This window comes from Ochotona princeps, chromosome 9 (genome assembly GCF_030435755.1).
Source record: "Ochotona princeps isolate mOchPri1 chromosome 9, mOchPri1.hap1, whole genome shotgun sequence".
Lineage (NCBI taxonomy): Eukaryota > Metazoa > Chordata > Mammalia > Lagomorpha > Ochotonidae > Ochotona > Ochotona princeps.
In genome coordinates this window covers 32,898,641-32,915,087 of record NC_080840.1, presented here as the reverse complement: position 1 = coordinate 32,915,087, position 16,447 = coordinate 32,898,641, and the positions used below count along the sequence as shown (strand labels likewise).

General features: G+C 38.9%; 1 protein-coding gene across 4 annotated transcripts in view; it reads left to right on the top strand.

Moving 5' to 3' along the window:
- Positions 1 to 16,447, top strand: part of VPS13B (vacuolar protein sorting 13 homolog B) — a 657,044-nt gene that overhangs the window by 547,126 nt on the left and 93,471 nt on the right. For all 4 annotated transcript variants that reach the window (XM_058668587.1, XM_058668588.1, XM_058668586.1 and 1 more), the window contains exon 40: positions 8,906 to 9,102. In XM_058668587.1, coding sequence (XP_058524570.1) covers positions 8,906 to 9,102 — 197 coding nt within the window. The remainder of the gene's footprint in view (positions 1 to 8,905; positions 9,103 to 16,447) is intronic.

Sequence of the window (16,447 nt, the reverse complement as noted above, 5' to 3'; positions counted from 1 at the left end):
ACCCTTCCAAGCTTTCCTTTCCACATCTATAAAACGGGATCTGCTCTTATTAAACTGCAGAATCACCATTAAGATTGAGTAAAATAATGCAAATCTTGATATAGTCACTTTAAAAATGTTCTCATCTGAGACAAAATATGTGACCTATGAAGTGTGAAAATCATATTCTGTTATTTGATTTTTGTGTACAGTTTTTGTTTATATACCAGAGGAATAGTAGTTGTTTTATTTGTAATTGATTTTGATGTTTTCTTCTTTGTTATTATTTTCTACTTACTACATGCTGATATTTTTACCTAATGGAGTGTTAAGCTTTTGACTTCAAAATGAAAATATACTTTTGTGAAAACTAGGAAAAAATGAAACAGAAAGGATTAGGGCAGTGGGAATGCAGGAAGGAGGGTGGGCAGGGAAGTATCAGTAACCTAAATCTGTATTGTGACGTGAAAATTTTCAACTTTTTATCAATAAGGTAATTTTAAGATAAAAATGTTGTTTCCCTAAAATATAGACTTAAAGCAAAACCAGCTATAGTAATCTTACCTCATCCTAAATTTTTATGATTACAGAAACCAAGCCTCATATTAATTAGGTGGTGTTAATTCAAAATGACAAATCTTGTTAGCAACTAAATGTTGGTTAGGATTAGACTTTCCTTCATCCCCAGGTACATTTTATTGCATTTTCTGCAGAGTAGTAAAGCTGCTTGACCAGTTAGAGATGAGGCTGACATGAAGTCTGATTTTGAAGTTTATTATCTCATTAAAAGAAATCATAAAATAGTCAAATTTCCCCTACTCTGAGTTAGCTTTGAGTCAGAAATTCTGAATGTATTTTCTGTTTAAGGAAAAATGTTATCTTGAAGGATGTCATATTACACACCTGCATTTACTTGAAACCTAGTAGCTTGATAAATTGATAAGATAACTGGGTCATATGTTAAGTTTTCTGAAAAACCAACCCAAACATAGATCCTAATAGAAGAATGTTACACATTTCCTTCTAAAGGCTAAAAAGTATTTCTCAGGGCTCTTAAATTACCATATTCTGATACCAAGGGAAAATAAAATCTGGACTTGGAGTCTTGTTTGTACTTGGAGGGTTTTCCGGACAGGAAGACAGTCTTGATGCAATCCAGTAAGCCACAATACCAGTGGGGCATCACAGGTGAAGAATCTGCAGCTGTACCCCTCCACCACAATGTAGTACAACTATATGCTGGAATATTTCCTGTACAGAAATAGGGTTTGGTTAACTTTGTTTCCCTAGAGTAGATCACATTAAAATGTTATAAAATCATGATTTCCTGCATTTGAATACTTGTGGTTTCTCAACTGGTTCCAATATTATAAGAGGGTTTTTTTTTTTTTGGTATGGCTTCCATTAGTTGAGGATATATAGAAGCCTTTCCTTCTTGAAAATCAACTAAAAAGCAGATACATATAAAAAGAAAGAATATTGTTACCTAAAACATTTGAAATGCAAAAATAAGTTTGTTCTACCTTATTATTCAATAATAAATTCTTACAATGAAGTGGAAACAATTATTCTATTATTATGACATATTTTAATTATTAACCATTAAGGTGTTTTTAATCGATTTGCATTTATTCTATACAGTGAATGTGATTCCTATGGTCACTTATAAATACCAGACTATAAGAAATGTCTTCTGTTTAAAAGGATGGTTAAGCCATAGCATATTCAAAAGTATAAACTTTTTTATTATCAAATGAACTTTTACTATCAAAATGAGAATTTTATAAATATTGCTTTTTCAGAAGTTATCTAATAGCCTTCCAGTGTTCAAAGCCTCACTACATCTTCCCTCAGTCTTTGGAGATGAAAGTCAAAGCTGACAGTTGATCAGCTTTCATGTTGCTGAAAGCAGTGGAAAACAGTTGGAGTAAATAATAGACTAGCAAGAAAGTTGGAAAGTTGGGATATGGAATGTCCACAGGGAATCTGACAAGTTTGAATTTGTTCTTGGAAAAGTACGAGGACATGCTGCTTGTGCACAGGACCACAGGAGAGCCAGAAAGGTCCTACACACTCACCTCATGAAGGTTCTGTGGAAACGGGAAGTGAAAGCTAAGAGTTGGAGGAATGTCCAAAGGGGGGAGAGGAGCCCTTTAACAAAAATATATATATATATATGATTAGTGATTCCAGACCTGTTAGGAAATCTCCATTTAATCATTAACTGACTAGTAAGTTAATCAAATGATAACATCAATGACTATGTGACAAAGATTGCAAACTTTGTAAAATTAGAGTATCACCAAGCAAACAAAATGGCAAGATGGTAAACCCTAGGTAAGCCCCAGAATCTGATATTTATAGTTGGTATTGTTTATTAATAGTACATATTTTAGGATTTATTTTTATTTGAAAGGCATCCACTTACTAAATGCATCATCATGAGTAGGTTACCTGACTTTGAGACACATTTAGCTTATCTTTACAGTGGAAATAATATTTTCCTCACTAAGATAATGCATAAAAGAAATCTTCGTAAGTTAAGCAGCTATCCAAAAGTTCGTTTATTTTTCTACCACAACTGCCATCAGTATCACTAGTATTGCTACTACCAAAAGCATAGGTAGGAAGTAGCTGTTCCCCCAACTGCCACGACTTAACATCCTGGAGAATGTGGCAGGAGAGATGAGGGTAGTATCCTCTGTGCTAATCAGGCTTTAATGAGTGAGTCCACACGGAGCCTGGGGCTTTGTTCTCACCAGCCAGCCACACATAGTCAGCTACCCTTTCTCCATTTTGTTACAGCCTATAGGGAGAGAAAAATGGGAGCTACTTGGTTAAGATGTGTTAACTGCTAGATCCTCCCTTCTCTTTATTACTTATACATATTTGAGGAAGATACACCTTCTGTATGCACCACCTGAGTTGTTTAGGGGGACTGAGTGTGCAGAGGCATAGTGGCCCTGCTGCAGCAACCTTTGCCCAGAAAGATCAGAACTCTTCACCCTGGAAGACAGATGGGCAGTTGGAACCCTGCTGATGGTCTTGGCAGTACTATTGAGTCATAAAAACAAATTATTCTCTGTGCCAAAAATATTTTTAAATGACCAGCACACATGCAAATCTTCCCAAATTAGCCATCAAATGGAAACAAATTGTGGAATCACATTTTAAATATAAAAATAGATGTGCTGTTAACCAACTGGCAGATATACAACTTAAAATATATTCATATGCTAAGACTACATATGCTTAGAGTATAGCTTATTATGTATGGCTGTCAAATAATAGATAGGAAAATAAGATTTATACACACACACACACACACATAATCTTTACAGTCACTTGAAATGTAGCATGTGTTATATGTGGAATGTTTTCCAGTGAAACCAATTTACTTGTTCCCACTTCCCATGACTCAGTACTAGATATTCAGGCTTCTAAACTATTTTTTGGCAGGCAAACTATCTTGGAATGGGTCATCTTTCCTTCAAGTTACTCAGTACAGGCATTAGTAATAAATCCTCAATTGTAGATATGTAACCAGAGATCATTCACATCATTTCTTTCAAACCTAAAAACACATAATAAAGTTATTTTAAATGGATCACACAAATTGGAGGCCACGGTTATTCCTTGAGAATAATTAATTGCTACCATATGAAGCTGTAAGTACAATATGACCACATTAGATTTTTGTTTTGTTTTGTTCGAATTATATCACTACTAATCTAGTGGGGCAGTATCAGCATTTTAACCGAACGACAAAAGAAAATTAGCAAATGCAAAGTTTGTAAAAACTGAGTATGCTTGCAAAATAATTTGGTGGCACCACTTCATAAAGTAAGACATTTTTAGAATAAGACTGCTGAAGAAATTAATGTTGTCATCTTCTCAGCAAGTGTTGTGTCTCATTAATTTAAAAACCCTTATTAAGCTATTAATACTGGTCTGAGATCTCATGGCAGTCAAAACTAGGCTTTAAGAAATAGTCACTGGCTACTTTCAGACCCAGAGTCCTTGTCTCCATTCCTCCTAAATCAGGATACCCTTCAGACTGTCAGATATATCCTTTCCTACCTAGACGTAGCTTTGTGTCCCTTTTTTCCCCGTCTTACCAACTTCCCCTCTTCCTCTACCTCCTTCACTGTCTAACTCCTAATATAAGTTGAGCAGACTCTAAATCTCAAAGTCTGCTTTAAGCCTGCCTTTGGCCCATTATTTACATAAAATCCCGCTGTCCCCTGGAACCCTGTTGACCACTGCAGCCACTGTGGTTTTTGGTTTTTGGTTTTTGGTTTTTTCTCATTCTTTTTACTTTGGGTCTAGGACATAAGGTGTTCTTGCTCTCAGTGTCATTTGCTTTGTTCTTTCATCTTCTTGTCAAATCCCTCTGCTCCTTTAAGACTTGCATCATTCTTGCCCTTTCCCTTGTTGCTGTGCACTAACATTTTTAGTTTCTCTCTCTCTCTCTCAATTGCTGGGCCCTTACCTTTCAACCTTCTTCATTGTCAGCAACATCCTCACGAATGACTCAACTTGATCCCTACCTTGGTCTCATCTCTCCAGTGGTTGTCTTTTTCAGTCTCTTTGATAACTGCTTGCCATCACTGCAAATGTCTTTGCCCCATACAGCATCAGCATCCTGGTCTCCATCACTCTTCCCATAACTCTCCAGCCTGCTCATTCATCAGCCCCTGCTGCCATCATAAGCTATATGTAGACCTATGTCTAGATCTCTGATTTTTCCCTAACCATCAGCTATTTGCACATCATCTTTTAGCAAGTTTACATTGCTTGTGCATCGTTTAAAACATCCTTTTGCAGACAAATATCCTAAACTTCAGTACTCTGTGTCCTTCCGTTGCATACTCCTGACAGAAGTCTGATGCTGAATGAACCTGTAGCCATGCATCCATCAAGTTGACGTCTTCTGTTCTCCAGAATAATCAACTCTGTATTCAGCGTTTCCACTGGAATGGCTCACTGGGGTGAAAATTAGCTCCTGTTCTGCCCTACATTTTCAGTCCATCTACTCCCTAAAGAAATGAAGCCGTCTTCCCCGATTCAGCATCCACATAATTGCTCAGGCCAGCAACCTGCGAGTTACTCTTAATACTTACCTCTCATTAAATTATGTCTGAGCCATCAATAATACTTAACAAAGTTTAATGTCTCAGGAATCTCTTATACTTTTCCAGGACTTAAGCTGTCCATATTTTTACCCTAGACATCCTGCCTGATTTTAATATGCTCATGTTTGCCTCTTTCTATTGTATTATGTAATAACTAAAAATTGTCAAAAATATAAATATGACTGCATAACTTCTTTGTTTAAAACATGAAGTACCGGGCCCGGCAGCGTGGCCTATCAGCTAAAGTCCTCACCTTGAACGCCCCGGGATCCCATATGGGTGCCGGTTCTAATCCCAGCAGCTCCACTTCCCATCCAGCTCCCTGCTTGTGGCCTGGGAAAGCAGTCAAGGACGGCCCAATGCATTGGGACCCTGCACCCGTGTGGGAGACCCAGAAGAGGTTTCTGGTTCCCGTCTTCGGATCAGCACAGCACCGGCCGTTGCAGCTCACTTGGGGAGTGAATCATTGGAGGGAAGATCTTCCTCTCTGTCTCTCCTCTCTGTATATCTGACTTTGTAATAAAATAAATAAATCTTTAAAAAAAAAACATGAACTACCATTGACATTGAGATAAAGTCCAAAAGCCTTAACATGCTGCGAAACAGTAGAGATTTTTTATTACCTTCAATTTATAGATAAAGTAACCAAGACTCAGGATTATCAGTTAAGTTTCCCAAAGTCACAGAGTGGTGCCTAAAGGGACAGGACCACATATTTGTATTAAGTGTGACACCAATGAATATTTTCAGCATTAAAAAATAATATGAAGATAATGTATCTTTTCTTTTTTATTGTTTAATTTTTTAACCAAAGATACTTTATTACTGAGTCATCTTGGGATTCCCAAGGGATGCCAACCTTGCTTACAATGCACAGCTTCGCCAGGGTGGCAGGGTGTCCACAGCTGTGCCCGACTCCCGTGGCAGGACAGAGATTAGGGCCTAGGATCCTTTGGCCTTTTCTTTTATAAATTTATGACAGTATATATATGAATGGCTAATTGAAATGAAATAACCTTTAATCCTACACTTTGTCATTTCTTTTGTTTTGAAGTGTCGAAGACAAATGTATTCTTAAAAATGGGAAAAAAGAATAATGTAATTTTTGCACTTTAAAGGACTATAATTGATTTTTTTTTTCAAAAAAAAAAAGCTTGGGTGTGAATTAATATCCCCTTGTCAGTCAAGGAAAATATGGCCTATAAAGGAAGTCCTAACAAGCACATAATTGATATATTTGAGAATATGCATCTTTAGTAGTTTTCTATTATTTACTGAATATTCAGAGTAAATTAGAATATTCTAATTGAGAGCTGACCTCACACAAGTTGTGAGCTAAATGGACCTTTTCTTTGACTTCCTTCCATATCTCTCTTTTTGAGTCCCACAATTCCTTTGTCTCAAAGCCGCAGTTTTGCTGCAATCCATTGTCATTGTCCTTAGACTGAGTAATGACTTACCACAGTGATTCCCAGTTTGTCTGACCTTGTGTTGTGGACCCATTCCAGCCTTAGCTTTGGAGATGAAAATTAACTACTATATTTTCCTTAAGGTCATACTTTTTGCAATGTGTCAGTTAATTTTATAAGCTGTAATAAATTGATTTTAGTGTAGAACTTTGTTAGATGTTGACAGAAGCAAGTATTATATTGAATTTCACATTGTTATATTTAGGTTTCAAGAAAACAACAGGTATATAAATAAGAGTTTTTTGAACTCGTTTGCTCAATTCCACTGAATTCTTTTATGGTTTTTGGGAATTTATGCCCCGCGTCCCACTTCTCTTCCACCATTGATCAGAAGCATCTGAGGTGCCAGTTCAGAAGGGTAGTTAAGCAGTGACATCTCCCTTTATCTCTTAAGTCATAGCGCTGCAGTGTGACAGGGTTGCAGAAAAGTTATGTTGAACAGACCTTGGCTACAACATTCATGTGTATGCTGTGTCAAGGTTCATTCTTTCCATCCCAGGAGTCCAGTCTCTGCTGAATAGCCAGTACCACTCTTACAGCTTACCAGGATTCTGTTGATGGACACACTTCATAAGTGTTCTTTCAGCAGAACTTAGTGACATTTCTGAAGTGTTTACAATATGCATTCATTAAAGTTGTGTCTCATGGAATCCTTACCAAAATTCCTTAGGGTTGTTCTCCTATCTCCTTTATTTTTCCCTAAGAACTCGTAACTTACAAATCTGGGATTTGAATCTCAGATATCTGCTTCTGCAATTCATGCTTTTATCATTGTGAAGAATCTTTAATGTGCCAGAGATTAAATCACCTGGTATATATGTATACATTCATTCATTCATGAATAATTCATTCAACAATGTCTTTTTTTAACATTTGCTGCATACACTGTGTCAGGTTCTATGAAAATCTAAAGCTTAGCCAAATGGAAAGCATTCCTGAAGGAATGTGTCTACCAGGGAGGATGCCATGTACAGAAATACTATAAACTGACTATTCAGTGACAAGAGCTGTAAGACAGACCCCAATTTTTAAATCCTATTTATTCAGCAAAGCGAAAGAATTCTTACCCACGGACGTGAAAATGCTTACAGAAAGGTAGCTTTTAGAAGGATGGGTATGGGACAGTGACAGAGGAGGGCATGTGCAGGTGCTTTGTGCTGGGAAATAATAGAGGAATAATGACACAGAAGGAAGTTGTAGAGAAAAGTTTCATGTAAAGAAAGAAAAGGGAATTTCAAGAAGTGGGTGTTTGGCACATTTAGTTAGCATGGAGTTTGTCAAATCCATCCTAGTTAGAGCAAACCTGCTATTATTTTTATGTTTGCATATTTTCTATAGATTCGGAACAAATATTTTTTAAACCTTTTATCCTACTAGGCTTTTTAAAATTAGACTTTACAAATTTAAGTCCTGCCCTGCCCTGCCCTGCACCCATAAATGGCTTTCATGCCATTCATAGAAAAATGCTTTGCTAATATAAATTTAAGGGGGAAAAAAGGCCCAGTGTGGTAGCCTATCAGCTTAAGTCCTCGCCTTGCACACACTGGGATCCCATATGGGCGCCGGTTTATGTCCTGGTTACCCCGCTTCCCATCCAGCTCCCTGTTTATGGCCTGCGAAAGTAGTCAAGGACAGCTCAAAGCCTTGGGACCCTGCACCCATGTGGGAGACCTGGAAGAGTCACCTGGCTCCTGGCTTCAGATCGGTTCAGCTCTGGCCATTGTGCCACTTGGGGAGTGAATCATCAGATGAAAGATCTTCCTCTCTGTCTCTCCTCATCTCTGCATATCTGACTTTCTAATAAAATAAATCTTTTAAAAGCAGGGTCTTTTTTACTATACTTTTGCTTTTTATCCTTTAACATTTGGTCCTTCTAAGATTCACTTTTGTAAAGAATCGTGTGGAGATTCCACTTCAGTTTTCTCAGTTATCAGCTCTTGCCGTCTCATTTTTCTTCTGCCTGTTTCAAATGACACCTTCATGACATACTAAAATTTTATAATCTTTTTCTGTTTTATTTCTCTTTTAATCTGTGTGTTACTACTACAACCTTTTAATTAATGTAGCTTTATATACATATAGTACCTGATAGACTTTGTTCCTGTTACTTTTTATTAACAAAAATGGCTGTTTTGTGTGAGTATAATCTTGAATGAATCTTTTTAAATAAATATTAATATAACTGTGAAAAGAAAGTCTAAACCACTATCTTTTGTGACCTTTTCTTAGTTTAAAAGTCCTACATGTACACTTTTGATGAAAAAACTATGGATATGTGACTTCTATTTGTAACTTCTAAACTCGTATCTTATTTTAACATAGGTTCCTTGTACTTTGGAGTACTGGGATGAACTCCAGAAGACTTTTGTGACATTTAGAGAATTTAGCCTTTCTGAAAGCAAAGAGTGTGAACTGCAACTGCCGGATATCAACCTGGTGAAAGACCAGAAGAAACTGGTATCTTCAGATCTTTGGAGAATTGTGTTGAACAGCAATCAAAATGGAGCTGATGACCAAAGGTAAGCAAGTGTGGTGGCCTAGAGTCAATAAGCTTAAGTTGTCTTTCCTGTCTGTTAATCCCTCACTTACCTATATCGCAACCATCCACCAGGTGCAGCTGCCTGAATTGTGGATGAAAACTAGGAAGAAAGAAATGTAGCTTTGTCAAACTTGTTCCTTAATATATACAGAAAAAATAAAACCACATAAGTAAATAAACTAAAAAAAAAATCAGTTTTTTTCTAAATATAAACATATGGATGAAGAAAGCCATGTAGAACTCAGTTGATTTTTTTTCTATTTGTGTTTTTTTTAATTAATTTATTCATTAATTACATTGTATTACGTGACACAGTTTCATAGGTATTGGGATTCTCCCCACCCCTCCCAAAACCCTCGCATCAGTTGATTTCTTAATGTTTAATAATCAATATCTACAATGAGGATTCTGGGCATTACAGGCAAATTAAGTTATTGTCTTCTTCTAACAGGTAAATTTTGGAAATATTTACATCTTAAAAGGTCTTTCACAACTAAAGACGAACTTCCAGAAGTTAGGAAAACTTGTCTTGCTAAAATAGCTTACATCCGTGGAATTTTGGATAGCTAAGATTTGGTCCTGCTGTAAAGTCGGCTTGACCGTAATGATTCTCTCCAGATTAGAGCTCAAGTATTCTGAATCATGTCTCCAGAACTTCCTTGTCCACACCTCCTACAGGATTATTTGTTTAGTGGCAGACAGGGCCTGATCATCCCCATTTCCAGTGGTTGTCTGGTTAACACATCCACTGATTCTCAATAGAGAAAAATGGCTCCAGCACCCTATTTGTCAGTCCTTTTGTAGTTTGCACACCCTTGCTCAGTCTGTCTGCTCGTGTTCTTTTGGGTAGTACATGTTCTAGAAGGCTATGCTGCCCCCTGCTTTCAGTGTCCCACCTTCCAATTCTCCCAATAGCTTGCCTTCACTGTTATCTGACTCTTTATGAAATCCCTCCTTTTCCAGTCTGCAAACAGCATTATCTAAGAAGGAGAAAAGCACTAATCTTTTGAATACCTGCCAGTCGTTTTCACTTTATTTTTAGAGATTTATTTTTATTGGGAAGTCAGATATACAGAGAGGAGGTAAGACAGAGAGGAAAATCTTCTGTCCATTGATTCACTCCCCAAGTGGTTGCAACGGCTGGAGCTGAGACAATCTGAAACCAGGAGCCAGGAGATTCCTCCAGATCTTCCACGCAGGTGCAGGTTCCCAAACCTTTGGGCCATCCTAGGCTGTTTTTACAAGCAGGGAGCTGGATGGGAAGTGGGGCCGCCAGGATTAGAACCAGTGCCATATGGGATCCCCGTGTGTGCAAGGCGAGGACTTCAGCCACTAGACTACCATGCCGGGTCCTCGTTTTCACTTTCATATGGCACCTTTATATTTGCTTGTATGTGGATAGATGTTATAATCATATTATGCCTATTTGCATTCTGATTCCTATTTCAGATCATCAATAATTATGGATGATTTTTCTTGGGGTTTTTTTTTAAGTAGTAATAATGGATATATACTGAAGAACACTTAAGTGAAGAAAATAGTATCAACTGTAATCCTGTCACATTGAAGTAACCCTTGTTAACATTTGGGTTTAGTCTCAGAGTGTCACTGATTATTTTCTATGCTTAGTAATAATGTGTTCTGTACTTTATTCTATTTTAAGATCATTTGGGCTTTAAAACAAAATAGTTAACCTTCCTGGGGCTGGCATTTGGTCTAGTACTTGCATCACGTAATGTAGTGCCAAGTTCTATACCCAGGTCCGCTCCAGCTTCTAGATTCCTATGCTAATGGCTCAAGTGGTTGATTCCCTGCCACTCAAGTGGAAGACCTGGGTTGAGTTTTTTGCTCTGGCTTCACCCTGACCCAGTACTTGGCATTCTAAATATATGGGCAGTGACCCAGCAAATGGAGGTATTCTCTTACTTTCAAATCAATGTATTTTAAAAAAATATTTTCTTTCTATTTTGTGACCTGGTAACATGCAGTGATTGAAAGCTATGCTAAAGAAAGGTCTTGATTTTACCTGAATATTATGCAACAATAAATAAGCATGCCTGTCCTGTAAGGAATTAGCAGATGGATAGAAAGATTGCATTTCTAAGTAATAAGTGACAGAGTCAGAAACCAGGAAATCTCAAAACATGGAGCCCATGGATAGTTGATTTTTTTTAATCCAAGCCTTACTAGTAGTATCAAGTTAGAAATGATTTCTTGATTCTAATTATGAAAGAATGCATTTTCGTCATTGAAGGAAGCATTTTAGGCAAGGTTAGCTCCTCTGAACTTGAAGCATTCATGGCAATTACTTTTGTGGAAAGCTTACCACTATAGAAATGTAAAGCCTTTAGGGACAGATTTTTTTTGCCAACTATCAAATGCAAGCAATTTTTCAACAAGTTTTTGACATTATAATCACATTGTCCTCATAGGGATTTTTCATCTTACCTAATAGTTCGCCATTTATTTCACTTTAAATTGTTTGGGATTGATCATTTTTTAGGTAGAAATTCATATAGTGAAATTAAACAGAAAGACATAGATTTGAAGTAGAGAAAACAAAACACTACAAAGACATTTTTCAAAAGGGATAGTAAATGTCATCCAATGTTTAAAAACAAAAAACCAGTACTTTCATAACACGTCAGTATTTCATGTAAGCAAAAAACTCTAGGTGAACTCTAGTGTACTCTATCACTGAGAAATCTAAAGCTGTGCAAGAACTTGACACTTTAAAATTACAGATTATCTTACCATAATTAGTGTGAGTCTACTTAAAGTTTTTGGGAGGTGGAATTGGAAGTTAGTTTTGGTGCAAAAAAAATTGTGATCCATGCATTTTTTCCATAGTTCCTTTTTCATGAACATTTCGAAAGATCCCTTGTATGCACAGTGTTTTGAAAATGATGTGTATCAGATGATTGGACATTACTGGAAGAGTGGTCATAAAAACAAGTTGCATGCAGATTAACATCAAAAACTTAAGAGGGCCTCTTGCTTATAATTGAGATGAAATTGCAATAGTATACAATACCGTCTGCAGTGGTAATAGCATCATGCTATGTATGTAAACACAAGCAGTACTTTTTAAGGTTGGTTTGTTTATTTATATGAAAGTTCAAGTTACATAGAAAAAGGGATAGAGAAAAAGGTGGAGATTTTCCAGCCACTGGTTTCTTCCCCAGGTGGCTACAGTGGCTAGGGCTGAGGCAGGCCACAGCCAGGAGCCAGGAATTTAATCCAGGACTCCCACCTTGGCAGCAGGAACTCAAGCACTTAGGTCATCCCCTGCTTCTTCCCAGGCCATTAGCAGGGAGTTGGATCAAGAGTGAAGCAGCTGGCGCAGGAGCTGACCTCCATGTGGGATGCTGGAATTGCAAATGGCAGTTTTACTGACTATACCACAATGCTGGCCCCCACACATAGTATTTAAGAGAGAATTTCATGTTAAGGGAAATGGTATTAATTCCTGACCCTTCATCAAAAGGCTATTTGGCCTTGAAAAATTGATTTCCAAGCTGAGACATTAGTGACTGAGTAGGGGCTGACCAGTTCAGTGGTGTCAGGGAGCCTCCATGCAAGGGACTGGAGACAGGAGAATCAGCACTTACACTCTACAGCCTTTCATGGTAGACTTCATCATATGAAAACAAACAGCTTGATATTAATTGGAGACTGCATTTGAAGCAGAGTAAATGTTGACCTTAGTATTTAGGTTCCACCATAATACTGATCTTTGCGTACTTTCTTCTTCTATTTCTTGTGCACTGAGTTGGAGGCAAAAGATGCAGCCTCTGTAACACTGGTCTGCGTATCCATTCCAGCTTATTTGTAGTTCTCACAGTACCATTGCCCATTGCTGAAGGCTAAGCAAGAACCCTTTACTCTGGTTCCAAGAGGAAGCAGATGGCAGCACAGACTTGTTAACTGAGGACAGTGTAAAGAAAGGAGGCTGAAAGTAGGGCTAAGGGATGCTGTAGTACTCTGGGGCTAGGAACTGTGGGGTAACTATGCTGCTCTTGGTCCTATAGGGCCCAGAAGATAGAACTAATACCATGTATCCCAGAGTGGGTAGTTGTGGCTACTCTGGTAAAGGAGCAAGCCAGAGGACAAAGTTTTTCTCAACTACTTCAGCAAGCAACTTTGACCTCTAGCTTGTCCTTAGGTTCAATCTGCTAGGAATAGAAAAGAACAAATAAAAACTGCCAAGCACAAATACACTCTTATTTGTGATTTCTTACCTAAAAGGAAACTGCCATATGGGGGAACAAAAGGGAAAACGAGTCATATTCCCCACTGCCAGATTCAGGACTCCCCTGCCAGGTTCCCCAGGATGGATATCATAGAATTAGGAAGACACTTGTACTTTGTTGCCCCTCTTATCTTTACCCCCAAATGACTAATCTCCAGAAGTACTTCTTTGGACTACAAGGAAACACCAAATTAGAGGCATTTATCGTGTAACACAATAACCATCCAGATCTCGATATGTGTGCCTAGGTAACTTGTTATAAACTGCTTCATGATAACATTAAATTTTGTTAATTTGAGCCAAGTATTAAAAATTAATTTGAAAGGCAGAGTCACAGAGAGTTAAAGAGAAAAAGACACACTCTCACGGAGAGAAAGAGAACCATTCACTGATTCACTCCTCAAATGACTTCAACATCCAGGACTGTGCCAGGATGAAGCCAGGAGCTCTTTTCAGGTCTCCTACGTGGATGCAGGGGCCCTAGCACTGAGCCATCTTCTGCTGCTTTCCCAGGCTCATTAGCAGGGAGATGGATAAGGAAGTGCAGTAGCCAGAGCTCAGCCAGGGCCCATGTGTAGCACTACTGCTTTACCTGTTTAGTCACAGCATTGTGCTTGTGGCATGACCATCTTTTCACAACATACAACTTATGAGAGAATATTGCTTCCAAGGGCTTCTTATCCCCAACCCCAAAAAGCTGATTCATGATGACAGCCATCCTAGAAGGAAAAAATGGCTTAAGGGTGTATGTGATGTGTGGCTCATGCAGTGAAAATTGAACCCCTAGTTTGTTTTTTTAAAATGTGCTTTCTTTCATCTTTGGGTGTGCCAAATAAATGTATGGAAAAAAGACATAGATACAGTTACAGATACAGATGTATTTGTATTGATACGTGTGAGGACACTTTGAAAAGTTTGTGGAAAATGGAATTAAAAGATAGTTTATTTGGGTCCCAGTGCAGTAGCCTAGCAGCTAATGTCCTCACCTTGAACATGCCAGGATCCCATATGGGCACCAGTTCTAATCCTGGCAGCCCTGCTTCCCATCCAGCTCCCTGCCTGTTGCCTGGGAAAGCAGTCGAGGACGGCCCAAAGCCTTGGGACCCTGCACCCACATGGGAGACCTGGAGGAAGTTCCCGGCTCCTGGTTTTGGATCGGCTCAGCTCCGCTCATTGAGGTCACTTCGGGAGTGAATCATTGGATGGAAGATCTTCCTGTCTGTCTCTCCTCCTCTCTGTGTATCTGCCTTTCCAACAAAAATAAATAAATCTTTTTTTTAAAGGATAGTTTATTTGATGCAAAAAAACCGAAATGCATATGAAAATCTTCAAACAGCCTGTGGAAAATGCATATTATAAAAAATTATGTGTGTATTTCAAAGAGGTTTTTTTTATTATTATAAATGAAACTTACTTGAGAGGGGAAAGGAGCTCTCTGGTTCATTAGCTCATTCCCCAAATGCCCACAGTGGTCAGGGTTGGACCAGGCTGTTGCCAAGTGCTGGGAACTCAGGCTCAGTCTCTCCAGTGGGTGTGAGGGGCCCAAGTTTTGAGTAATCACCTGCACTCTCCCAGGAAGTGCATTAGCAGGGAGCTGAGCTTGGAAATTGGAGCAGGCACTCAACCCCAGTGACTTGGATATGCCACACAGCTTGACCAAATGTCTGCCCCCAATTGAAGTCATTGGTAAATTCCTTTCCCATGACCTTTTTGAAGTGCCCTTCTGTGTATGTGCTTGTGCACAAGTGTGGTATTGTTTTCCTCCAACCCACTGAAGAGCTCTTAAAAGAAGTTGCAAATTTGGGCATCTGTCAGACAGTGATCTACAGGCTTGCATGTGTGTGTGTGTGAACCACTGATTTCCCCAAGCCTTGGTTCTTACACGCAGTGAAGTAATCAGAGAAAAAAAGCACGCTGGTTAACCCCTGAATCGGTTCTCTGCTGCCAGATGACTGGCCTCCAGGTGGTACCTCCCCTCTATCCGACTTAGTCCGCACCTTCAGACATACCTGGATTAGGGAGATCATTTTCCTATCCTCTGAGTGTCATAAACCGTTGAAGCATAAATCTTAACACTTGGATCTGCTTGATCATCTGCGTTTCTAGTCTGCTATGAACAAGAATTTATTCATAATATTCTTTCCCTTATTCTTTCCCAGGTCTGGCCCTTCTTTCCCTTCTATGGAAGGAATACTGGCTTTTTTGTTTGTTTTTAAAGCCCTTTGAACTGCTTATTGAATTCTTTTGCTGTGTAGTCCTTCTCCCATACATATTCTCCCAGAGTACTCACATGCCTCTGGTCTCACTAAAGTTCCAGGTTCATAGTACTAACAAGGTCTCTGTGTCATGTTTATGTTCTTAGGAATATTGGGAGGCCTTCCCTCCCTCCCTCTCTATCTGCCTCCTCCCCCCTCCCCCCTCCCGCTCTCTGTCTCTCCCTCTCCTTCCCTCCTGGTTTCTCTCTCTCAGGGGTCCCTCTAGTGGGGACCAGGACTCAGGTGTGACATCCACGCTGAGAAGAAATTTGGGACCCAGGGGATGCAAAGGCGAGATGAACCAGTGCACACTTTATTGAATTTTTCTGTGGCAAATTTTCAATTTTTTGTAAAGCAAGCAGGTTTATAAAAGTTACAAGTTAACTAAACAATATCATACAATCTGCTGCAACAATAGATCACAAGGGACTTGGAAAACAAACACCAGTCTCAGGCAACAGGAGAAATTACAGGAACCAATACCAATAAACAAACAGATCTAACTAGAAAAGGAATCTAACAGAACTTTGTACTCAGATACGTTCAGGTCACAATCGCTAAAAAAGAAATGATAGTGAAGACACCGCACACCCATCCAGTTACACTGTGTGAGCAAGATGGCCCACGATCACAGCATGCATTTGCTTCCTGCATAATTCTCAGTCTGCCCAGAATGTCTGAGATTTGGGGGTCCCTTGGACATTTTGTGGTCTGGCTTTTGTGGGGCGAGGAGGGGCAGGCCTTCAACATCTCTCCCTCCCTCCCAGTCTCTCTCCCTCTCTCTAGTTATCTTTGAAGGACTCCACCTGAGATTTGGT